This window comes from Podarcis cretensis, assembly GCF_951804945.1.
Source record: "Podarcis cretensis genome assembly, chromosome: 2".
NCBI classification, from domain to species: Eukaryota; Metazoa; Chordata; class Lepidosauria; order Squamata; family Lacertidae; genus Podarcis; species Podarcis cretensis.
In genome coordinates this window covers 62,045,919-62,072,740 of record NC_137171.1, presented here as the reverse complement: position 1 = coordinate 62,072,740, position 26,822 = coordinate 62,045,919, and the positions used below count along the sequence as shown (strand labels likewise).

Here is a 26,822-nt window from a genome sequence, read left to right as displayed (position 1 = left end):
ATCGGCAAGTCCTAGGCTCTGTGGTTTAACCCACAGCACCACCCACGTCCTTGCAGGCAATTCCTAGCTAGAATCAGAAGTTAAGTTTCTTGCAGAATGCATTTCCTGTATTCTGTTGTCCTACCTCCTGGCAGTAGGAACATTATGGAAGAAAAATAGGTTCTGTTTTTGACAGCAGAAACAAATGACGCATTAACATAAAACATTAGTGCCGAAGAGGACAAATCCTGCCTTTTCTTCCTATTGTCATATTGTATCCTGCCGTAACCGCAAATTGTGAGTTTTTCATGGAGGGCATATTGGCAAACAATAAGCGAACTTTGTTCCTTCTGACCACCTTGGCTCCATAAATTAAACCCACAGCTTCACCACTACTGTTTCACAAAAGTTGCTGAGCTAGGGAAATCTAGAAACCCCATTTTTAAAGTATAAAGCTGTTTTGCTGTACTAAGCTTGTCCCTTGAATTCCGCCTTTGATCCTTTGAAGGGCAGAGTAGGCACCTGATGGCAACAAGTCAAAACTTCTTCTTATTCATTTTTAAGCTGACAGTAAAAGTAATCTGACAGTAAGAGATGGGTCCTATCTAGTTATGCAAAAGGACTCTGGACTAAGCCCATTAAAGAAGGTTGCCCAAGCTAAAACCCGAGGCTGGTTGGCACATGATATAATTGGCATGTGGCATTGCTGAAATAACCATCACAACAGCTCCCATTCCGTGGGGGTACAGGTAACAGCATGTACGATCCCATTGCCTGTATGCCAAGTATACATGGTCTTCACAATCCAAAACATTGGGAATATCCTGTTATAAACTGCTGCTCCTACATACGTCACACAGATATGGAGGAAAACAGACCAGTCATACTATTAAGCCAGTTTTGTGTACAATCACAAAGCAAATAAATGAATCAAATAAAATATCTGGTATAGTATTCTATTTTGGATGTCCCGCTTCAAAAACAGACAGATGCCAAAGAGAAGCCCAGAAACAGGATACAAGGGCAATCACCCTCTGATGCTGTTGTTGACCAAGTGGAGGAAGAGGGCATGCCCTCAGATAGCCCACTGCATTGCCTGCGTACATGAACAGAGAATGGGGTGGAGAAGCAGCACATTCTTGCACCCTGTGAGGACCCTTCCACAGGGTTTTTTTTTACCTGTGAGATTAAAGGCGTTACCCCAAATGCCTTGGGCATCTGCTGGAAAAGCTATACACCAGCAGATAATCAGTCCATACCATGTACATTAATATATTTATTCATATATAGTGTCTGTAACTGCTAGGTGCTGAATGAAAATTAAACATAACAAAGGCCCCACCCAGACCTGTCAGGAGTAAGCATGGACCAATGGTACCAAATAGTATGGGAAACAGCCTTACTAGAAAAATTAACCAATAAACTGAAACTGACACAGGGACAAATAGAAGAAGATGCCTTCACCCCTTTATCCCTGGCTCCCCTTTATCACATACACAACCCAACAAGACAACGACAATCCACCAACAGCATACAAATCAATATGGCTAACCTGATCCAAAACACCTACCCACCCCACTCACACACGAAAACAAAGTTCACCACAGCCAATCACAAACAAACAACCACACCCTAGGCCAACCCCAACCTCTCTCGCCACCAAGAAACACAAGTGAATAGCAGAGAACCTGCACAAGCGACACTGACACAAAACCCCACATATATTAAGTTAAATAGAAACATCACCACCCGACCCCACCCCCACTCACCTTTCCCTCGTCCACCTCTTTCCCCCTTTTCTTCCTAATGTCTCAAAAAATGAAACTGATCTGTAAAAAATGTTACTTGAAAAAAAGAGAGAGAGATTGCACATACTTTTGTAAACCAAGAAAATCTTTAATTAAAAACAAAAACAAAGGCCCCGCCCATAAATTTATAATCTAAAGGAACTGTGGGCCGTGGCTCAGTGGGATAGCATCTGCTTTACATTCTGACAGTTCCAGGTTCAGTTCCTGGCATCTCAAGGTTGTACTGGGTGAGGACTTTGTCTGAAATCCAGTCCTGGAGAGTCGCTGCTACTCAGTGCAGACAATATTGCACAAGACAGACTGTTGGGCTGACAAGCAACTCCCTATGTTCCTATGAGGGTCAATCAATAAAAAGGAAAGGGGGGGGGGAGTGAATGAAACCTGAATGTAATCGACTCATTCCACAATGACAAAGTTATTCAGCAACACAAAGCCATTAAATAATATTGATTACAAATCAGACAAGTCATTAAATGCTATCTGTACCAGTTGCCCAGACGTGTGATTTCAGACAAAAGTGAGTGAGAGGAGCAGCAGTCACACAGAGCAGGCTCCCAGGGCATTCAGATTATTATTATTATCAGTGCTTTTTTTCTAAAAAAGAAATGTGTGGGGGTACTCCCATTTTCCTACACATCTTGAAATACGACCTCTCAATGAGGCCAAACTTAGATTCACAAAATGTTTTGGTACCCCCTGCGTACCCCTTGCAAAAAGCACTATTGTTATTTATTGAATTTATATACCACCCTATACCCAGAGGTCTCAGGGTGGTTCACAGAACAAAATCAAAATATAAAACCACAAAATATATAATCAAAATAAAAACAACAACCCAATAACACCCCCTAATGTATGGACCAGGCTACAAACCTGCCGACAGCCAGGGAGGCAACTTGAAACAGCCTAGATAGGCACATAGCCACAGTCTTAAACTCTAAGCCCTGTAGGCAAAGAACATGTTTCTCTTCTGCATTGCAGAACACCCAGCTTGGTTCAAACGAAGGCTTGCAGTTTACCAGGTTATCCTCCTAGAGTCTTTTCCACACAGAGAACTATAAACTGGACATACCAAAATCACTGGAAAAAACCAAAACACACAGACATTGATCTGTAAAAACAACACCACCGCCACTGTGGGCATCAGTTCTGCAGCATAAGAAAGAGCTTCAGATAACGGACACTTTATAGCCCATCAGCCACTAGATGTCGGCACATGAAAGCAAATGAGGGAATAGATGGGAAAGAATTGCTTCATTATTAGATTCCTGTGGCTTTTGAAGGGAGCTGGATTTTTTGAGCTCAAGGAGATAGTATTGGTTACTCCCCCCCTTTTTTTTTACTAAACAGGGGATACAGTGGTGCCTCTGGTTACGTACTTAAATTCGTTCTGGAGGTCCGTTCTTAACCTGGAACTGTTCTTAACCTGAAGCACCACTTTAGCTAATGGGGCAACCTGCTGCTGCTGTGACGCCGGATCATGATTTCTGTTCTCATCCTGAAGCAAAGTTCTAAACCTGAGGTACTATTTCTTGGTTAGCGGAGTCTGTAACCTGAAGCGTATGTAACCTGAAGTGTATGTAACCCGAGGTACCACTGTACTGACTCTTAGCTTGAGTCCCACTCACTCCGACACATTTATAAAGGCTGGAACAGATAGTTGAGAGAGAAAAAAGTAGTAGGAGCAGCTTGCCCCTTTGTGCTACAGCCACACTAAGAGGTCTCTGTCTGCTTTTTTCTTTCTTTCTTTTTTGAATAATATTTATTAAAGTTTCAAAAAAGTTACAAGAATAAAAGAAGAAAAAACAAAAAAGAAGCAAAAAAATACAAAGTACAAAAAAGTAAAAACAATTAAAAACAAATCAACCTTTCCATGTCTTGACTTTCATTTACTTGTTTCCCTGATCTCCTCGCACCTCCCTTTTTTGTATTCTAGTTCAATTAGTTGTTTCAGCAAATCCTTTCCATTTTTGCTTTTATCTTAATAATTTATCTTAATATATTATAACTTTACATTCTCACCTGTTAACAATCCATCTTTAGATACTCCTTTATAACATTACTGCTAAAACCACATAACTTCATTCCAACATTCTTCTAACATTCCTTAATTTTACAATATTTTTGTAAGTAGTCTTTAAATTTCTTCCAATCTTCTTCTACCGACTCTTCTCCCAGGTCTCGGATTCTGCCAGTCATTTCCGCCAGCTCCATGAACTCCATCACCTTCATCTGCCATTCTTCCCGGGTGGGTAGATCTTGTGTCTTCCAATACTTTGCGATGAGTATTCTTGCTGCTGTTGTGGCATACATAAAAAAAGTTCTATCCTTCTTTAACACCAATTGTCCGACCATGCCCAGGAGAAAGGCCTCTGGTTTCTTCAGAAAGGTATATTTAAATACCTTTTTCATTTCATTATAGATCATCTCCCAGAAAGCCTTAATCCTTGGGCACGTCCACCAAAGGTGAAAGAATGTACCTTCAGTTTCTTTACATTTCCAACATTTATTATCGGGCAAATGATATATTTTTGCAAGCTTGACTGGTGTCATGTACCACCTGTATATCATTTTCATAATATTCTCTCTTAAGGCATTACATGCCGTAAACTTCATACCTGTGGTCCATAACTGTTCCCAGTCAGCCAGCATAATGTTGTGTCCCACATCTTGTGCCCATTTTATCATAGCAGATTTCACCATTTCGTCCTGAGTGTTCCATTTCAACAGCAAGTTATACATTCTTGACAGAGTCTTAGTTTTGGGATCTAACAGTTCAGTTTCCAATTCTGATTTTTCCACCTGGAAGCCAGTTTTCTTGTCCAATTTGTATGCCTCCATTATTTGATAATAGTGAAGCCAATCTCGCACTTTGTCTTTTAGTTTTTCAAAGCTCTGCAATTTCAATTTATCTCCCTCTTGTTCCAAAATTTCCCAATATTTCGGCCATTTGGCCTCCATATTGAGCTTTTTCAGAGCCTTCACTTCCATCGGTGACAACCACCTTGGGGTTTTATTTTCAAGTAAGTCCTTATATCTTGTCCAAACATTAAACAATGCTTTCCTGACAATATGATTTTTAAATGCTTTATGTGCTTTGACCTTATCATACTACAAATATGCATGCCACCCAAATACATTATTGAAACCTTCTAAGTCCAAAATGTCTGTATTTTCAAGAAGCAGCCATTCTTTCAGCCAGCAAAATGCAGCTGATTCATAGTAAAGTTTAAGGTCTGGCAAGGCAAATCCACCTCTTGTCTGCTTTTTTCTTTAACAGCAACAGCTGTATGGGGTGAGGGGGTTAGATTTGGACTGCAGCACACAAGGATGGTTGGTTTAACCCTCTCCTGTGCACTTTCATCCTGCCACACCTACACCAACCTGGCATTGGCCCCAGGAGAGAAGCTTCTATTGGCAGGAATAAGAAAAGCTTCCCTCCAGTATCACGCCCCAGATTTGGATGGTGAGACTAGTAGGACCACAAGGGAAGAACACTAAACTCAAGAAAAGGAGGAAGCAGAAACATTTAGATCACGTGTGTGCATGCCTTGGACATTTTTATGGAAAGGTCTGCAAATATAAATATAAAAGATGTAGTTTCTGAAATGGCAGAGCAATACTGCAAGGGAACTGGCTGCTATTTTTTACTCATGTTAACTAAAAGACACATACTTTAAATAATCAAAACATGGAAATTCAAAGTCAGCCTGCAAGATTACCCCTGTTGCCCCAATCTCTCATTAAAAAATTGTTTTTCTCTAACAAGAGAACTCACAGTTCCAGCTAAACATGAGCTCTTGAAACAACATTTTCCATTGTGCTTCTTTAAAAAGAATGGCCTTTGTGTTATTTTGCTCCAGGTTATCTATCTGGGTCTCTGGTGACTTTACAGGTGTGCTACTTCAGTAATTAGCAGAGAGCTCTGAATGAGTCCTGGATGATGGTTGGCAAAGCCAGCCCTGTCTAGCTAATACCCACTCGCTCATTAATGCTTCCCAGCAATTGTCTTTGGTACATACCAGAGTATCTATCACTCATAAAGCAAAACAGGCTAATAGGCTATGTAAATATAATTAGATAAGGCAAATGCTATCCACCAGCTCTGTCTCCTTTTAATATGCAATATAAATGTGAAGGCCATCCATGGTCATCCTGTGTTGATCTCTTGTCAGTTGTTTGGTTTTTAAATATATATTTAAAATATATTTCTAATATATCTCTCAAGAACTGCTTGTTTTTTAAAACTTATGTATGTTTGTATGCAGAACAAAAATTGCATTAGCAATGTGATCCAATGCATGTCTACTCAGAAGCTCCACTGCATTCAATATGGCTTACTCCTAGCTAAGTGGGTACAGGATTGCTGTCCACAATCGTGCCACTGCACGATTTCTGTTCTCATCCTGAAGCAAAGTTCTTACTATTTCTGGGTTAGAAGAGTCTATAACCTGAAGTGTCTGTAACCCGAGGTACCAATCGGGCTCCGGCGGCATGGCAGCAGCAGGAGGCCACATTAGGTAAAGTGGTGCTTCAGGTTAAGAACAGTTTCAGGTTAAGTACGGACCTCCGGAACGAATTAACCTGAGGTACCACTGTACTTGGAGATTCAAGGAGCAGATGGAAATGCTGTGCTCATCCTGGAACGATGGCTGCCTTCAGTACATTAAGTGAAGATGGTGACCCAGTGTGTGGCAGCCATGAAAAAGGCAGATTCTAGGGAGCCTTTGGAACAGAATCATAGCTGTCAACTTTTCCCTTTTCTTGCGAGGAATCCTATTCGGAATAAGAGAATTTCCCTTAAAAAAAGGGAAACGTTGACAGCTTTGAACAGAAATGAGAATGAATCTGCTAATTATTACAATACAGTGGTGCCCCGCAAGACGAACGCCTTGCAAGACGGAAAACCTTCTAGACGAAAGGGTTTTCCGTTTTGGAGGCGCTTCGCAAAACGAATTTCCCTATGGGCTTGCTTCGCAAGACGAAAATGTCTTGCGAGTTCCTGCGGGGTTTCCCCCCCCCCCTTTTCCTAAGCCCTAAGCCGCTTATCAGCTGATCTGCTAAAAGCCGCTAAACCGCTAATAGCGCTAATCCGCTAAGCTGTCAATGGGCTTGCTTCGCAAGACGAAAAAACCGCTATACGAAGAGCCTCACGGAACGGATTAATTTCGTCTTGCGAGGCACCACTGTACCGTTGAACAGATCTATGGCGAGGCTGCATTTGGAATATTGTGTACAGTTCTGGTCGCCTTACTTCAAAAAGGATATTGTTGAATGGCAAAAGATTCAGAAAAGGGCAGCCAAAACGATCAAGGGGATGGCAGAACTCCCTGATGAAGGACGGTTGCAGCGTTTGGGTTTTGTTTTTAGTTTGGAGAAAATGTGAGTAAGAGGGGGCATGATAGAAGTCTATAAAATTATGCACGGCCTGGAGAAAGTGGATAGAGAAAAGTTTTTTCCTTCTTTTCTCATGACACTAGTACTCATGGACATGTAATGAAGCTGAATATTGGAAGATTTAGGACAGATTAAAGAAAATGCTTCTTCATGCAGTACACAGGCAAACAATGGAACTCCCTCCCCCTGGAGGCATCTTTAAAAGAGGATTAGACAAATTCACGGAGGAGAAGGATATCAATGGCTACTAGTCAAGATGGCTAACCTCTACCTCCATACATTGGGGGCAGCAATGCTTTCGAGCGCCAATTGATGGAAACCACAGGAGGCGAGAGTGCTCTTGTACTTGGGTCCTGCTTGCCATTTCCCCACAGGCATCTCATTGGGCAATGCCAGAACAGGATGCTGGAGCAGATGGACCACTGGCCTGATACAACACACCACATTCGTACCTTGGGTCTTGAACGTCTTGGTTCCCGAACAAATCGGCTCCTGAATGATCGAAACCCAGAAGTGAGTGTTCTGGTTTTCAAATGTTCTTTTGGAAGCCAAACGTCCAACTGGGCTTCCGCAGCTTCCGATTGGCTGCAGGAGCTTCCCGCAGCCAATCAGAAGCCACGCTTTGGTTTCCAAACATTTTGGAAGTCAAATGGATTTCTGGAACAGATTCCGTTTGACTTCCAAGGTACGACTATATTCTTATTTTCTTATGTAGTGTGTGGGTGGGGTGTGGGGTAGGGTGTATGTGTAGTGCCCACCCATACTGCGGCCTGTTGGAACTGCCTACCAGAAGAGGCTTATCCCATTTGCCAAGCATGGGGTGTTGCTACTCCTTAAAGAGGCTGCTGCCACTAGCAGTTTGGCTTCCTCCCTCTGGTTCTGCTTCCAAGCGTGATTCAATTACTTCAGGTAGGTACCCCTAGGTGGCAGAACAGCAAGCATGGTGTTTCGATTTAAGGACTGAGCTAGTATAGGCACTGGAAGCTCCTGTCACATGGACCTGTCCTTCCTTGCCCCTCTCTGGTTGTCTACTTAAGCAGCTGCTGCTTCTTTGGGTGGAGCAAGCATAAGAGTTAGAGCAGGGCTTCTCACTTTTACTCTGCCCTATGCTCCTCTCATGCTTCTGGCTTGACTTCTCTGCCTCTTCCCCTAACAAGAGGGACTGGTGTGACCTGTGTAGCTGTATTCAACAGCTCTTGGTAGTGGAGGGCTCTGGATCTTTCCCCCTCCTATCTGCTTTCTGCAATGTAACCTCCGAGCAATGGCCTCATGGCGAGTGGACAATGAACACCCAGTTAAAATGTCTCTGAAAATGTCTTAGTAACAACCACACAGGGTTTCTTGACCTCCCACCCCCAGATTAAAGAATGCCATTTGAAGAAATTGCACATTCTGAGCTTTCAGCCAAGCTTAGAATAACAGACCAGAGAAGCAGCCCCCCCTGCTCCCTGTTCTTTCCTAACATTTTTTGAGTTGGGCGATAGCTCAGCATGCCTCAACCTGCATTTGTGTGGGATATGAAGCTATCAGTGTCTTAGCAACATTTCCGTTAAATGCCCTGGCAGGATCATGTAATCTGCAGCAACTTTTATTTTATTTTTTGCAGTCAGACGAGTGTGGCCTCTGAAACCTATATACAGTTCATCTTAGAACGTCTGCCTCCTCTTTGGGACACCGTTGTACACATGCACATCTATCATAGCTGTCAACGTTTCCCTTTTTTAAAGGGAAATTCCCTTATTCCAAATAGGATTCCTCGCAAGCAAAGGGAAAAGATCCATCGATCTAAAAGATTTCTTATATTACCTTCACCATGAAGTCCAAAAGCAGGTTACCACAATACTGTCTAACCATGCAATTAAAAAGAAGTGAGACAGTTAATACAGTTGTCAAAAGCAACCAAAAGAAGTAACTTCCCAATGAAAGCAGCAAGTATAGGTGAAATGAAACAGAAATGCTGTATCCCACAATAAGTACCTTAACCTCAAAACACCATAGAAGTTGAAATGCCCCTGCTGGCTGACAGGCCTGCAGCTTTCTAGCCTCAAATTTTGGAATGTCTGGCTGAATGTAGAATATCTGGAATGTTGTGCCCAACAAACTATTTCAACCACGCCTGATAAGAATCCAGGTCAGATTTGGGAAATGCTTGGCTGGGGGGAGAAACTGTTTTCAAACGGGAGCAGGGGGTTATTGGACTTCAACCCAAGACAGCCAGGTTGCCCAGGGTGGGGTGTGTGTGTGTGTCTGTGTGTGTGTGTCTGTGTGTGTGTGCGGGGGGGGGGGCACGGGGTGCAAAGCAGGGTTGGCTCAAAGAGGGTGGCATGAGAAGTTCAATAACATCGGGAGGGCATAGGTTCGTCTCTCTTTCTCTACCCCTTCCCATTAGATGACACCGTTGAGCTCTAAAATGCTCTCTTACACCTCAAGGACTGAGGTTATGTACACAGTGCTATTTTTCCTGGCTCCAGTATGCTCCCACCACTGGTATAGAAAGGTATACAGTGGTACCTCAGATTACATATGCTTCAGGTTACATACGCTTCAGGTTACAGACTCTGCTAACCCAGAAATAGTGCTTCAGGTTAAGAACTTTGCTTCAGGATGAGAACAGAAATCATGCTCCGGAGGCGCGGCAGCAGCAGGAAGCCCCATTAGCTAAAGTGGTGCTTCAGGTTAAGAACAGTTTCAGGTTAAGTACAGACCTTCGGAATGAATTAAGTACTTAACCCGAGGTACCACTGTAGTAATAAAGGCCCACAAAAGTATCTTGCCCATTTGTATATTGTTGTTCGTAATTGTTTTGCTGCTGCTGCTGCTGCTGCTGCTTTTAACATTGCTGTCCACCATTTTGAATCAACTTGTCTTTCTGTTATTGTTCATTGCTATTTCATAGAATCATAGAATTGTAGAGTTGGAAGGAATTCCTACCCCCATGATTATACTCATTATACTGCTTCATTAGCGAGGTGGGAAAGGCTAGAAATGTCAGAAAGAAAGGAGTAAAAGAAATATCAGTGGGGTATCTTGAGTGCTTTTCAGTAATGCACAGGTTTTCTCTAGTCCATAGGATATGTTGGGCACTTTCAAGAATGTGTTCTTCTCCCGCAGCGCTGGGCTCAGGAGCAAATACCCAGAAAGCTACAAGTTAAAGGGCAACCCCATGGTTTCAGTCTGTTAACTAGTTATCTGCTTGTCTGAGCCAGCACTGCCTTGCCACCCTCTTCCCTCCAGGCCCCTACTGATTTATGACATTCCTTTAAAGGTATAAATACTGAAACATTCTTCAGCTTCAGGGCACTACAAAAACAAGGGATTCTTCAAAGGTTCCATCTCTGATTTTGACAACCAACTGAAGAAACACCAAAAGAAAAGCAGTGGCTTAAGAGGTAAATAAAAGCCTCTTTTATGCTATATTAAAGGAACGCTTTGGACGCAGAACGAGTGCTTTTGAAATATGCATGTGACACTAAAGACATTTTAAAATGCTTTTAGGTCATCAATAATTAAAAGCTGCAGAGCCATATAGAGAAAATGCTTCATTCTGCTTGATGTAATGCATTATTAACATACTTCTGTATGTGGATCAATAAAACCTATAACTAGAGCTGTCAAATCCTCTGTCTTTTTATAAAATAAATGTACACAAATTTGCATATTAACAAAACCTCTGTAAATTTGTCCTTTTGAGAATATTAGAGGAAATGCATTGTTCCTCTTAGATGTGAAAAAGGACCTCTTTAAATGTTTTTAATTTTGATCAGTTTGGAAATCTTGAAAATGCAGTAAAACACCACAGCCAAAACAGGTCCAAAAAGGCACAAGCTGAAACCTCCTCTATATTATGGAAGGTCCATGTGAAAAGATGTTCAGTCATATTTTAGGGTACAGTTCATAGCAGCTTAAGAAGGGCCCGACTGAACCAGATCAAAGGCCCATCTTGACCAGCATTCTGGAATTAATTCTGGTATGTACATTGAAATGTATCATCTGAAAAGCATGAAGGGATTTTTTCATCTAAACAGCATTTCTAAATGGTGGGGCATACTCTCTCTCTCTCTCTCTCTCTCTCTCTCTCTCTCTCTCTCTCTCTGTGTGTGTGTGTGTGTGTGTGTGTGTGTGTGTGTCTCAGAGAGAGAGAGAGAGAGAGAGAGAGAGAGACAGACAGACAGACAGACAGACAGACAGACAGAGACTGTTTTCTATTTTATGTGGGGAACCTGACCCTCCAGATATTGCTAGACTGCAATTCCTGGTTATTGGAGCTGGGATAGCTCAGTCAGTAGAGCATAAATCTCTTAATCTCAGGGTCGTGGGTTCAATCCCCATGTTGGGCCAAAGATTCCTGCGTTGCAGGTGGTTGGCCTAGATGACCCTTGGGGTCCCTTCTAACTCTACAATTCTGTGATTGGCTCTGCTGGCTGGGAGTTAGCCAGCCAACATCTAGGGGAGTGGGGTGGCACAGGTTTCATTTCCCTGCTTTGGAATACAGAGATGAATTTGGTCACCCCAGATTATTTGAAAGCAGAAAGATTAACTGTAGCCTCCACATGCATTTATATATATATATATATATATATATATATATATATATATTCCACTTCCCACACCAAAAGAAAAGCCAGCAGCTTGGAATTTGGTTTAATGCTCTGCTAACTGCTTCCTACGGATGCAAATGCACAACACATATAGCCACTCCTTTTCCAGTGCCCTGGGCCTATTGAATAATTCAGAAAATAAAGCACAAGTTTGTGCTCTTCTGTTTGCCATGGAGATCATCTCTAAACTGTTGTGCTCCCCCCGCCCCCGCCCAGATTCCCTGCTTTCTACCCTTCCAGTAAGAAGAGGCACTTATCATATTAGAATGCTTGGGAAACAGAGTGGCATCTACCAGTCTATATTTAGCAGCGGCAGCCAAAAAGCAGCTGAATCAGCTGACTGGAAGCTGCTACCCTGATGTGCAGCCTTGGTTTAGACAGCAACACACTCAGTGCTGGAAATCAACAAGAACAGACAGCGCAGAAGAGAGACGCTGAGCCTGGAGATTTCGAAACAGTCCAGCCGTAGCTGCCACAAACAACAGTCAGGTAAGAAGGGGGCAAGAGCGTTCTAACAGAAAATGTGGTCGGTCATAATGAATGTTGTGGTGAGAATTTAGAGCTCAAAGGAGGCAGGGCTGGGGGGGGGGGAGAGAATAAATATACAAGTATGGATTAGGCCACTGTTGCCAGCTTAGTGCTTGCCATTTTTGTGACCAAGGAAGCAGGAAAAACCAGAGGGTGCCTGGAGTAGCGGTGGAGGAAGGGAGCCACATTGTGACCTCTGTTCATAATGGCCATGGAAGCAATAATGCCAGGGAGATCTTTATTTGGTGTGTTTGCCAATCCTACTGATGTAAGCAAGGCTTACTACCAGTGTACTACTACGCTGCGCCAAGGACCTGAGGTGAAAAGGTCAGTTACATCGGGGTTTGATGCATCGTGGGGCTACGACATCAAGCCTAATTCTAGGACTTTCTCCCCTGTTCCTGCCTCATTTCCCCAACACCCACTTGGTGCAGCATCTTTCCTGATGAAGCCTTCAAGAGAAATCAACAGCTTAGTAATTTGTGACATTTTGGATACTCCTAATAAAGGCACTGCACAACTGTGGGAGTTAATAAAGGGAAGAGGAACACAGAGAGAGAGATTAAGATGCTACAATCGCTTTTAAAGTCATCTTTCCCCACCCCAGCCAGTAAATACTGAATTCTATTGCCTTTTTTTCTTACCCAGTTGCCACTGTTACATTTTGCATTTCTTCACTGACTCCTTGGGGCTGGTTCCCACCATCTTCCTATCATTTGCCCACCTCCCTCTTTCTTCAGCCTGGAGCCTCCCATCTTTTGGGGACTACAGCGTGGTGGGCACCAGGTTGGCAAAGGTTGGCGTAGCGCATCAGGAAACCTGACCACCACAGCAGGTGAAGGAGAGGGACTGAGGAAAGGGCCAAGAGAAGAATGAGCAGAAAGAGACATGCCTCCATTTTCTCTTGATTCAACTGGAGATTTAAATGGCAAGAGCCCACTGCCTAGGGCAGTCCTCTTAAGCGTCTGGAAAGCTTAAAAGAAAGTAAGATTTCCTTTTAAGCAACTAGACATAGTAGTTTGAGAAGAGCAATAAAGCTCTCACACCGTACCTTTAAAGCACATGACTTCCCCCAAAGAACCCTGGGAACTGTAGTTCACCACTCGCAGAACTTCAATTTCTCACAGAACTACAATTCCTCTTAAAAAGCTGCAGTTCCCAGGATTCTTTGGGGGAAGCTATGCGATTTAAATGTGGATGTGACCTGAATTCAATGTCCCCTGGGCCCTGTGAGTAAACAGGAAAAGGTGGAAAGAGCTATTTGTTGTGCAGTTGTAGGTCTAGAGAGCTGTTGAGTAAAGTGTTATAGAAGTCAGAGCAACTGCTATGGGACATATATCCTTCCCATATCAAGGAGAAAGGAATTATCCTTTTGAGGTAGAACTACCCCAGGCTTTTAAACTGGTTTGAATCTGCCTTGTATTCCCTGGAAGAATCTTGGGAATTGTAGTTTGGTAAGACTGCTGAGGGTTCTTTGCAATTACCCTGGCTAAGATTTGCTTTGTTGCCATATCCAATATTTTGTGGCTCCTTGCTCCTGAATTTATCCCCAACTCCTACTCCCAAACTTGTTCCTCATCATTCAGCGAAACTTCAGCTGGTGCAGAATTCAACAGCCTGGTTGCTCACCGAGGGAAGATGGTTTGAGCATACTACGCCAATCCTGGTCCCACTGCACTTGCTACAGAATAGTTTCTGGCTCCAATTTAAAGTGACGGCTTTGACCTGTAAAATCTTAAATGGCTCAGGACCACAATGCATCAAGGACCAACTCTCCCCATATGAATGGACCCAGACCCTGTGACCATCCTCTGGGGGCCTCTCTGTGTGCATCCTCCATTAGAGGTCCAGAGGGTGGCAACACAAGAACGGGCCTTTTCTGTGGTGGCTCCCCACTTGTGGAATGCTCTCTCCAAGGAGGCTTCATTCATATTGCTAGGTACCTCTTCAACCAGGCCTTGGGCTGATTAAACAATCTATAGTGTTTTAAATGTGTTGGGAGTATTGATGATGGTGGTGTTATGTTTTTTATGTTGCAAACCACCCTGTGCTCTTCAGATGAAGGGTGGCATATAAATCTAATAAATTATAACAACAATAATTGCAGGCTTGGGGAAACCCAAAGTTTGGCAGAGGTACAAACTGCTTTAGAAAGAAAACACTAACCCAGGGAAATAGTTTATTACTAATATTTGGTTAACAACGTTTGTATGCTGTTTTTCAACCGTAATGGTTCTCTTACTCTTTTTAAAAAATGTGGTGGGAGGTGCAGTGCGAGGGATATGATTTGTACGTTTCCCTTTCTATGGGTGGAAAGGCCCACTTCTGTTGCTCCTTCACTGTGCAGAAGGAGATTTGGATCCACTGGAGTATGGATCCCTACCCCACGGAGCCCATGGGGAGAACATAGGTAAAGGTAAAGGGACCCCCGACCGTTAGGTCCAGTCGCAGACGACTCTGGGGTTGCGATGCTCATCTCGCTTTACTGGCCGAGGGAGCTGGCATACAGCTTCCAGGTCATGTGGCCAGCATGACTAAGCCGCTTCTGGCGAACCAGAGCTGCGCACGGAAACACTGTTTTCCTTCCTGCCGGAGCGGTACCTATTTATCTACTTGCACTTTCATGTGCTTTCGAACTGCTAGGTTGGCAGGAGCAGGAACCGAACAATGGGAGCTCACCCCACTGCGGGGATTCGAACCACCAACCTTCTGATCAGCCACCCGCGTCCCTATTCTCAAATAAACATATTCTCAAATAAACACCACAGAAAGGGGAAGGGGAAAAAGAAAAACACCACCACCTTCTCCCAGTCTGAATCTTCTGAGTCTAGTAGTTCCTCCACCTCAAATTTTCCTCATTTCATCGCTTTGCCCTATCTGGTTATTTATCAAATTGCTATCCTATTCTCCCTCACACCCATAGGAGCCGAGGGTGGCACTCAACCAAGTAACAAAATAGTGAAAAAATAAAATAAAAACTTATTTAAAATATCAACTATGTCTATTTAAAAAAATAAAATATATAAAACCACAAGCATAAACACTTATATATCAGGAAATTTATATTCAGTCCAAGGGTTAAGCAGTGTTTCCAAACTTGGGTCTCCTGCTGTTGTTGCAACTACAATTCCCACCATCCCTGGCCACTGCTTCTGGTAGCTAGAGATGATGGGAGTTGTAGTCGAAAAACAGCTAGAGACCCAAGTTTGGAAAACTCTGGGTTAAACTATGAGGGCTGGCTACAACTAACCAGCCCTGCTAGAAGCCCACAAAGACTTCCATGCAACAGGGCTTTCATCCCTCTCCTCCCTCCATGCTCCCCTTCAGTTGCAAACCAGCTAATAATTTTCACAAACGTATTCTGCTTCAGCAGAAACTTTCCATTTATTAAGCTATGATGCTTGCTTATAAAGTGTGACCATTACAGCAACATCTTTGTAGTGCGTTCCCATTGGCTAATTATATCCTGCATATTCTTTACAGTAATGGCTCCCCGGATAAGACTGAACATAGCAAAGCCTCTTCCCACCATAAGTGAAGCCCTTGAGGATATTCTAGATGACATAACAAGCAACACAAAAAGTTTTGGAAATGCTTGCACGAGTCCAGATTCTTCTTCTGGTGAAGACTACCTTCAGTCTATCTGCCAGCTGGCAAGACCTACCTTTCCAGTCCTACCAGAGAGTCAGCGTAAAGTCCAAGACACAGAGAAACTGGGAACACTGTATAATAGTCGCAGGGTCTTCAGCTTGTCTGAGACACCAAAAATGGTCTCCAGGTATAAAATAACTGACATTCTGCCTAATGTGAGGACATTCGAAAGAAATAGCTCCATTCTAGATCGTATCAAAACCTACTCGAGCTCTAAAGCCGACCCACTAGAGGAGTTATACACAGAAGCTGAGAGGACTCATCAGTGGAGATGTCCTAATGGAAGTGAGAACACCGACCATTCACAGCATAATTTTCAAGGCATCAGTGTATCTGAATCTCGAGAAAAAGCTATGGAGAAACCAGATGCTGTCAGCTTCCCCAGACTTCCCTCCCCAAGACCAATGCAAAGAGAAAACAGCTGCCCAGAGCTAAGAAGTCTGAAAAACCAAGGCAAGATGCCAACTCTGGAAAGTAGCCCATATCAGAAAGAGACTGACCCGCTCATTGTTAATGGTAAATCGATCTGGCTGCACCCATCCAGAGGAACTCCTCCAGACACCAAGATTCTGAGATATTCACAAAGGGGGCAGCAGACTCTGAAAGCAGCAGCTTTCCCTGAAAGAGAGCAGCAGCCAAAGCCTTCCATTTATAATCAAAATGTGAAGGGAGAGGTGAGCAACCGAGCAGGCTGTGTGGGATACTTCCACGTTGACAAAAGAAACACAAGCTGTGACTGGATTTCAGAATACCAAAGTGCTTGGAAAGAAGCAAAGGTGAGAGCTTGCCTGCTGCCTGCCATTGCAGAATCATGAATTGCTACTTTATGCGAAGAGAAGATGGAGTGTTTATGTGCAGCCACTGTCTGCTGCAAAGTGCATTGTTCAGATGACCTGGAGAACATTCAGAGCTTCAGTGTCAAGTGTGGAGAAGAAATTGCAGCGCTGAAAGGAGAATGCATTGCAGACTCAGTGATTTTAGCTAATCAGATAATGAGTTGTAATGATTATACATTTTGTAACCCCTTGTATCTTTGGCTCTGTGGAAATAGATGGTCCCCCCATCCTAATTAAGTTCCTCTCTTAAGTGCGCTCAGAATTCGTCTATACAGTTCTGTAGAAGCATTTCTTGACAGCAGAATTTTATAATTCTGCATGTGCAGATCCTGCACAGAAATATTAGCTGTGCAAACATTTTTTTAAAAATTAATCTAGAAAACAGAGTGGAAATACATAGGCTTCATCTACCCACCCAAAGAGCAACTTCAGTCTTGCTGGATTTATAGTATCATCGCTACCAATGCAAAACAGAAAACTAATCCAGAAGGGCCTAGAAGCAAAGGCCTAAGTTAATAAGGGCATAAGGACACAAGAAAAGGCCAGCTGGATGAGACCAACAGTTTTGTTTAGTCCAGCATCCTGTTTCCCACAGTGACCCACCTGGGGAGTCCCCAAGCAAGGCACAAAGTCCATAGCTCAGTGGCTGAGCATCTGCCTTACATGCACTGAAACGTACAAATCCCAGGTTCAATCCCCAGCATCTCCAGGGAAAGTTGAGAGGACTCCTACCTGAAACCCTGGAGAGCGGTTGCCAGTAAGTATAGACAACCCTGAATGGGATGGACCAATTGTCTGGCTCAGTATAACGCAGGCTCCACCCTGTTGGTGCCACACTATTCAAACAACATGCTGCCTCTCAAAATGGAGGCTTGATATAGCCATCATGACTAATGGCCACTGACAAACCTTTATCCTCCGTGAATTTGTCTAACCCCGCCTTAGAGCCATTTAACGACAATCACATATTGTAGCTTCAAGTCCCACAACTTAATTAATCTGCCGTGTGAAAAAGTTGTCTCCCTTGATCGTCAGGTTCGCAGGTAGATTATATACTCATATGTAGAAGTTGCAGTGTCAGCTACTCAACATTCCCTGTTGCCTGTTCCTCTTAGCCTTGGTCATTTCTCCCTCCCTGCCGTCCTTTGGCCCTGCCACTTTGGCCCTGCCACTCTGCCACTTCCTTGGAGGAAGTCAGGTCCCAGCTGCTTCCTGAACAATGGTCCAACAACCCTGTAGCCAGCTCCTTTTCACCTCCGCCAAGTTACATCTGCTAAGTCATATAAACAAATACTTTTTATTTGTTCTGTAAGCATAATAATGAAGCAACATTGTTTTTGGCTTTTGGTTACTCTAGTCTAGAATAAGCCGTAAGGGAACACAGTACTTTCTTCACTGTACTGAACCTGAAGTGCAAAGTTCCTGTTTCTCTTAGAGAGAAACAGGAGGAGGCCTGTCGTTTGTTCCAAGAGAGAGAAACAAGCTGGTGCTTGACACCTTTTGGTGTCCAGCTCTAAGTGGCTCCCAGAACCTTTTCCTCTTTTTTTACACTTATATGGAAAGTGATGTTTTAATGCTGCTTATGTCTATTGATATAAAATTCGTAAACAGAAGGCTGGTGACTCTAGTTTCGCTCTAATTTGGAGGGCCCAAGTAAGACTTGCCTGGAGGTTACTGCTCATTTTCTTTGGCATCAGCTGAACAGGGAAGTCAGGCTGCCAGTACCTATCTGGACTTCTCTTGCTACTTGTCTAGTGTTGTTATTTAGTGTGTTTTTTTAAAGAAACAAACCCATTTTGCATTTGCAACCCAGCTGGCAGTGTGCCTTTCCCTCTCCTGCTCCCAAGCATGTTGCACTACTACTTTCTGCATCAACATATTAACAATTAATTTTATATTATGTCCAGTATCCAACTATTACTGTTCAAAGGGCTGCTTCTCATGCTATCACATTGGCAAGTATGGGATATGGGCCTTTGGTTAATTTGATTACATCTAACTTGGATACACATTTCTGTCTCTTCCTAGTATGTACATGTAATGTGGACTCAGAACTAGCATGTGGCATGTACGTAGGGCAAGAACTGTGTCTTGCTTTGATTTGTTGCTGGATATATGGTCATCTATCCACTAACTTTGCAATGTTTGAAGTGGACCAAAGAGAAACCCTGTAGTTGCCATGTTGTGCAGTTGGCTGTTGTTAATTGTGGCCCAAAGAGGCCAATTATTTGGTGTGCTGTTCCAAGAAACCTTGATTTTTAAACATTATTACATATAAGGGGTATCAACATTTACAAACCCATCCCTACTTGTGTTGGAAGAGGTGATATGAACATTCATGTCATGTCAGCCTTGATTAATAAGGAAGCCTCCATTCTGAATGAGGTAAGAAAGAATCTTGTCTCCAGTATTAGTGCAAAATCATGATGTCAGCTGGAAATAAAGCCTCACTTCAGTCCAAGAACAAAGTTGCCAGTATATTCAGTGGTATAGTCTGCAATCCTAGAGTCACTTAACTAGGAGTAAACCCGGTTGAAGAACTCAATAGCACTTACATTATAGGATTGCTGTGCTAGCTGCCTTCTTTATACTTATGGTACAATAGCACTAAATCACTTCAGACTTCACATGGGGGAAAATATTTTTAAGGCTCCCTTATGTTTTGTCTTCAATCTCTCTGCAAATAGAAACCCAGGGCAGCAAGGAAATAGCTGGCAATTAAACTTTTCTCCCTGATGTGATAGGGTGGGGTGTTTTTTTTTTTTGTTCAACTAGAGGGAGAATTTGAAAGTAGTACCCACTTGTGTGTGCCTATACACATTCACACACTTACAAATATCATGTAGGGTAATTCTCTTTCAAGCTTAGCCACTGGCAAACATCTTGATTTCAGTAAGCCCTGTAATTCCATGGCCCAGTTTCTAATGAGGCTACTAATGACAATTTATTCCTGTTTAAATGTGCAGTGAATCAAAGGGTTGATTATACATGAGTTGTATATTTTTGCCATGTGCCATCTACAGTGACCCGTGTAACATATATAGATTTCTGTCATCGTCAAACTCCTAATAGCATAGCACATTGCAAGCTAACTGTGTTGCGCATTTCAGAAGCTTAAAAGAGACATCTCATCAAACGTGCAATTTACTATATCATCATTATTGAAATGCGCTTACCAAAAATGTTCTAAGTAGAATCAGTGCTCATTCATGCTTTCCATTCAATCAATAGCTGAAATGAAAAAGCACAGACATTTCCATGGTGTTTACTGCTTATCAAGCTTGTGCAGCCTTTGGGGGAACGAAAACTGATAACAAAATCAGTTACATGGTCCAAAAATGCAAATTGCTATAAGCATACGTGGGACAAAGCTCGTAAGTCACTCCCCGCAGTGTCCTATGTCTTTGTGAGCTGCCTTGTGGATTCTGTCGTGAGCAGAAGGCAGGGTAAAAATAAAATGAATGTTATGCTCTAAAGCTTCAACCTACACAAAGCTAATTAGGAGTATGTGCCATGGAAATTGGTGTGACGCACTTCCAAGTAAACATGCATTACTGGGAAGTGAGCTCCATCGCACTCCCTGAGATTTCTAAGTAAACATGATTTTAGAGCTGGGATGTAAACCCCCCTGGAAGAAAAATGCTTTAGAAAACAAAGCAGTTAAGTGTATATGGGAGAAATTGACAGCTAGAGCACTCCTTTAATTTTTTTTTTCAAGAGTACAGCTAGACTGATTTGACTATTCCCTTATATTTTTCTGCTGTACCATAATGTCAAAAACTGTGGGACAAATTGCCACCTTAATTTCCGCCCCATAACTACGATTCTTGCACACTTACTTAGAAGGAGCTTTCTGTGGGGCAGTTTGTGCGTGCAGGAGTGCCACATCAAAAACTTGTTACTGCATGTGTGCTTGTATGGGCATACCCACAAACAGAAGTTCCCAATCGTCTCATACGCCCACTTTGCTTTACCATGGCGTGGGTTCGCACATTCAGCTGCTAGGCAACAGAGCACAGAAAATGCATTTGTAAATCAGGGCAGCAATATAAATCTTGCACAAGGTCGCAGCCAAAGTGATAATCTAAGATGGCCTTTAAGCTTCCTGGAATTGTCTGAAAACAAAGAAAAGATGTGTTCTCTAGCCTCCAAAGCAGCTAGGAAGCTTTTAAATAGAGGTGCTTCTATAAGTATGCTTTACTCTTTTTTTAAGCACCTCTTCTTGTCTCCCTGCTCCCACATATCTTAATCCGATTCTGAATATCCCTTCAATGTCAAAAGTGATTTGCAAGTGAAATGAAATGCATGGCTAGCATCCCCTGGACCATGCTGAAAGGTTTTTTGTAACCTTCAGATTGGATTTAAGACACTTAGAGCAGCATTCAACCAACTTGTTGCACTAGTGCAGGCATGTCCAAAGTCCCTTTTGAGGGCCTAATCTGGCCCACCGGTTAGTTTAATCCAGCCCCTGTGGCAGTTTATTTCCTGGGGCAAAATCCTAAAAAAAACCCCTCAACATCAACAACTTTGGTTTGCCCTCTGGTTGGCCCCCACGGCCCTTCACGTCATCAAATCTGGCCCTCTTTGAAGAAAGTTTGGACACCACTGCACTAGTGGAAGCTAGTGAAATGAGTTCCTGCATTGCTTATTGTGTGGCAGTGGCTTCCAGCGTGATCTCTGAGATCTCATGGAACTCTTTGTGAGATCTTGCTAGAAGCCACCACCGCATACCCTGGTTGTGTGATGTTGAATTCCACTTGCAGTCATTGTGTTTGATATTCTTTCCCCATCTACGGTAGTTCTCAAGTTTTTGCTCTGCAGTATAGAAGTATATTGTTTGGCAATTACAGCCCTTATATGAATGGATTCCAATAGGCCAGCTTTGGTCAACCTGAACTACAGCTTCCCTCAGTCTCTGGCAGCATGGCCATGCCAACATGGGTAGTCCCAAACATCTGGAGGACACCAGATTGGCCAAGGCCTCTTCTGCATTGAAGTATATCCTTCCCCCAGTATACAATCTATCAAGGGATTTGTGAACAGTCAGTGACTAGCTAGCAAATATGCTGTGCTATATGTAGGTTTTTGATTCTGATAACGATGTGTGCACTTTGAGAATTTATGCAAATAAATGTGTAAAAGCTCTCTTTGCTGTGGTGATTAAAATCACATTTCTCTTATTGTCACAAAGCACAGAATGAAAAAGGGAAATGGGGAAAGGCAATCTCATGGAACCAGCTGGACTCCCAAGTCAGAGAAAATTGCATCTACTGTTGTTACAACTAAATTCAAATCCAGTTTGTTCTCATAGAATCAATGTGTTGGAAGGAACCCTGAGGATCATCTAATCCAATCCGCTGCAGTGCAAGAATATGCAGCTGTCCTTTATCGGGACTGAACCTGCAGCCTTGACATTGTCAGCATCACACTCTGAGCTATCCCATTTCATTGTTATACATGAACTCCAGGGGTGCGCTTGTGTGTGTCACATTGTCTGTGTGTGAGTGTGTGTGTGAGAGAGAGAGAGGGGGGGGGATATATATGGGTGGGGTATAAATAATAAAAATTATATTATTATTATTATTATTATTATTATTATTATTATTATTATTATTATTATTCCGCCCCCCCCCCACACTGTAGTTTCTGCCCTAAGTACAAAGGAAAGTTATCCATGCAACTATGTAAGAAGCTAGGCCAGTGCTTTCACATTTGAAAAAGATAGTGCCATCCTTGCAGCAGAGGTATACAATGAACTATGAGGATTAGTATTACATGTTTATTGAGAGCTGCACCACTATGTTCAGAAAAGCATTTTTGTTACTAATTTAAACCAGTGCTTTCTCACGCCACCCCCATCTTCATCAGTACAGGTTTCTTCACCCACAGATCTCCTTACATTCTCGCATTTCAGACAATCTTCTCTTCTCTTCTCTTCCCTTTCCTTTCCTCACCTGAAAAGTTGCTCTGCACTGTTACCTCCACATTGCTCTCTTTTCCCACTCTGTGGCGCTGTGGGTTAAAGCCTCAGCGCCTAGGACTTGCCGATTGAAAGGTCGGCGGTTCGAATCCCTGCGGCGGGGTGCGCTCCCGCTGCTCGGTCCCAGCGCCTGCCAACCTAGCAGTTCGAAAGCACCTCCGGGTGCAAGTAGATAAATAGGGACCGCTTACCAGCGGGAAGGTAAACGGCGTTTCCGTGTGCGGCTCTGGCTCGCCAGAGCAGCGATGTCACGCTGGCCACATGACCCGGAAGTGTCTCCGGACAGCGCTGGCCCCTGGCCTCTTAAGTGAGATGGGCGCACAACCCCAGAGTCTGTCAAGACTGGCCCGTACGGGCAGGGGTACCTTTACCTTTACCACACAATACTTTTTTTTTTTTTAATCTCTGCACTACCACTTGTGAATCTGTACTTTCACATACATACACATGCTTCCTCCCTTTTTGGGGTGTGTCTGCTCTAGCTAAGCTGCTGTAACTCCACCAAACAACCAATGAACTTCCTCACTATGTGGTGGCAGCAATCCACAAGGCTCCCCCAGCAATGTAGCACACCAAGGGAGAACAGGGGTGCCCTCCACAGCCCCTCTCCTTTCATGTCATTGTTGCCTCTCCCACAGCCCTCTGTATCATGCACTGGAGCTGTACCAGTTGAGCAAGGAGCCGTTTCTCTTTGCATAGGCTCCATGCGTGATTTAGAACCCTGATCTTTCAGGCTTTCTACATTGCGCTGGGACCCTGCACGAGTATATAAAAAGCTCCCCTGCTCCAGAGGCTCGGTCCCTAACATGCAAAAAGCTGTGGGAATGGCGATGGTGACACAAGGGCTTGCCACAATGTGGGATAGAATGCCTGAATAATGCTAAAAGGTTAGAGCTAACCTGGTACCCTCCTGAATTTGTGGGACTATAGTTTGCATTATCCCTGACCATAGGCCATGTGGGCTGGGGCTGGTGGGAACTGGAGTGCCACAACTTTTGGAGGGTACAATTTTGGCTGCACCTTTTGGTCTGAGGAATGGGCACACAGGTGCAAAACTAGAAATAAGATTAAGAATCTTAAGAGGTAAGGGTGCCTGAAGCAGTGAAAGGTATTATCAACAGTAAACATCCATATTACATGTAGGTCCTGCTATCTGCTATCTTTATGCAAAAATTCAGTTATCTGAACATAAAGAATTATGCCCAAACCGTGCTATACGTACCACATATTCAGATATCTGAACAGCTGGAGTTGGCCCACTCCCTTCTTCATGCTTTGTTGGTCAGCAGCAGCCATCTTTGGGAAGAAACCATGCAGGGAGGGAGATTGGACATAACGCTGATTAGAAATGTTCCCATAGGAATGAATGTACGGTAAATTGTGGACTTCTTATGCGAATACCTTCCTAAGAAATAATTGTTTGTTAAGTGGGACCTCACCTCTTCTCCTTGCTCTGCACACTGTCAGCTGCATCCTTCCACAAAGATCTGAATGTTTGGGTATCTCAGAGATCAGCTGTGTTTGATTCTAATAAATTGCTTTCTTAATTGCCAGCTAAGAGTGAAGCACAGCAGAAATGCAACACAGCTGCAAAATGTTAACAGAAGTGATATTTCAGCAGGGTTGGGGAACCTGTAGTTCTTCAGCTGTTGTTGGGACTCCAGCTCCAGGAAGCAGAAAAATGTGCAAGATATTTCATATAACCCTGAACCCTTCTGAGAGCTAGGCACTAAAGGCAGGATAAAGAACCTGTGGCTTTCCAGATGTTTCTGGACCACAACTCCCACCATCTCTAACCACTGGTCATGCTGGTGGGAACTGATGGGTGTTGGTGCCTAATGACATTTGGAGGTCCACAGATTCCCCCCTCTTGGGACAAAAGACATGCAAACACCATTTGCTGCCAGTGGGCTATTTTCACTTCTTCATTCTTATGTCCTAAAGCTTAGCTACCAGGAACCATTTCAGGTTTTGTGGCTGACCAGCAGCAGCTGTTTGTAATCATCTCTTGGAACCCTCTTTCACCAATGCCAAACGTGGTAACTGAGGTTGGAAGTAAACTGTGATTCTCTTGCACCCAAAAGTGCCGATATCTTTGGGATGGTTCATGATATAGGAGTCCTGAGAGTGCTTCACTGCATGGCTAACACACCACAACGTACTTAGTGTGCAGTTACCAGACCATTTCCAAAAGGTTCATATTGGCACAGAGATGTTTCTTTTAAAATAACTTCTGTTGGGCGTTTTTTTCTGTTAAACATCTAAAGCAAGTATAATTATATATTTTTTTGAAAAATCCATGTCACTTATACACTCAAGTAGTGATAAAAAACCCCCACCATTTTCATAGATTTAGAAATAACCCTAGTCCTTTTAAGAAAGTTCTGCAAAAGAAATGACTCAGCTGCTAAAGCAACAGGGATCTCAAGCCACTGAGAGATGGATGTGGGCAGGAAAAGTCTAAGTAAAATATGAAGTTATTGCTCCATTTGAAACTGAAGAACCTGTCTGCAGGAAACACCACACTGGAGCAGCTGAATAAAGATCATATATAGGTTCTCTGCAAATATGTAAGTTTCAACATAGATGGAACATTTCTTTGCTGCTTGTGTTTTTAGAGGAGCTTCACCTATGTATAAATCACACCTACATACACATTATGGATAATATTTGTGCTATTATGCACACTATAGGCCCCTGGAGAAATTTGAATTATAGTCCTCCGACAGAGGAAGAAAATACAGTGGTACCTTAGGTTATATATGCTTCAGGTTACAGACTCTGCTAACCCAGAAATATTACCTCGGGTTAAGAACTTTGCTTTAGGATGAGAACAGAAATAGTGATCCGGCGTCGCGGCGGCAGCGGGAGGCCCCATTAGCTACAGTGGTGCTTCAGGTTAAGAACAGTTTCAGGTTAAGAACGGACCTCCAGAACGAATTAAGTTCTTAACACGATGTACCACTGTATTCAGTTCCTAAACATACTTGGTACTTGCTTTGCCTTATTTGGTACTGAAGAAATGTCAGTCTTCCTCCCAAATGTTTCAATACTTGCCCTTCCCTTTCACAACAGGTACTATTTCACCCATAAAAAACTGGGGGATCCTTTTCTACACACTAGTTTCTGGAAATGCATGCATGCATGCACTTGTTGCTCCACCCACTTTTGCTTCTGGCCCCGCCCACCCCAATGGTGCAGCCCCTGGAAGGTTGCTTATGAGGGAATGTGGCCTTAAGGTTGAAAAAAGGTGCCCCACCTCTGCATTAGATCATGTCGGCAGCACTGGTCTTCGGTTCTGGATTGTGAAACCTAGTTTTGTAAAAGGATAAAGTAGCCAGACTGCATTCTGACATTTACTGTAACGCTAGAATAGGTTTTACTGAGGTATGCATGATAGTTACTTTCCAGTAGCTGCCTTCCCTTATTGTAACACATTCATTAAATAGCACACCTGACTGTTAGTGGCATACCTGCAGGTCCTACTATCAGAACGAGTGTTATCCAAAATGTCAATTTTATACCCAAACCTCACTACAGTGGTACCTTGGGTTAAGTACTTAATTCATTCCAGAGGTCTGTACTTAACCTGAAACTGTTCTTAACCTGAAGCACCACTTTAGCTAATGGGGCCTCCTGCTGCTGCTGCACCGCCACCGCGAGATTTCTGTTCTCATCCTGAAGCAAAGTTCTTAACCAGAGGTAATATTTCTGGGTTAGCGGAGTCTGTAACCTGAAGCGTATGTAACCTGAGGTACCACTGTACACGAATGGCTGACTCAGATTTCTGAACAGATGGAGTTTGCCCGCTTCCTTACTTGTTTTGCTGGCCAGTGGCAGCCATTTTGGGTGGAAACCATGAAGAGAAGGAACAAGATCAGACAAATCACAGATTAGAAATGTTCTCATGGGAAATTATGGGAAACCATCAGCTTGTTATGTGAAAGCTCGCCTAATGAACAATTCCCTGGGAACACATTGTGTTCTGATAGTGGAACTTGCATGTCCTGCCCATCGGCTTTACCCGGGATCCTGAGAAGTTTTT

At 43.2% G+C, this 26,822-nt stretch overlaps 1 protein-coding gene across 1 annotated transcript; it reads left to right on the top strand.

The window, feature by feature from the left end:
- The first annotated feature begins 12,038 nt into the window (after positions 1-12,038).
- LOC307210916 (uncharacterized protein) lies at positions 12,039-21,942 on the top strand. Its single transcript, XM_079967124.1, has 2 exons — positions 12,039-12,271; positions 15,794-21,942. The coding sequence occupies exon 2, from the start codon at positions 15,796-15,798 to the stop codon at positions 16,774-16,776; it is 981 nt and encodes a 326-aa protein (XP_079823250.1). The 5' UTR covers positions 12,039-12,271; positions 15,794-15,795; the 3' UTR covers positions 16,777-21,942.
- The last annotated feature ends 4,880 nt before the right edge of the window (positions 21,943-26,822 follow it).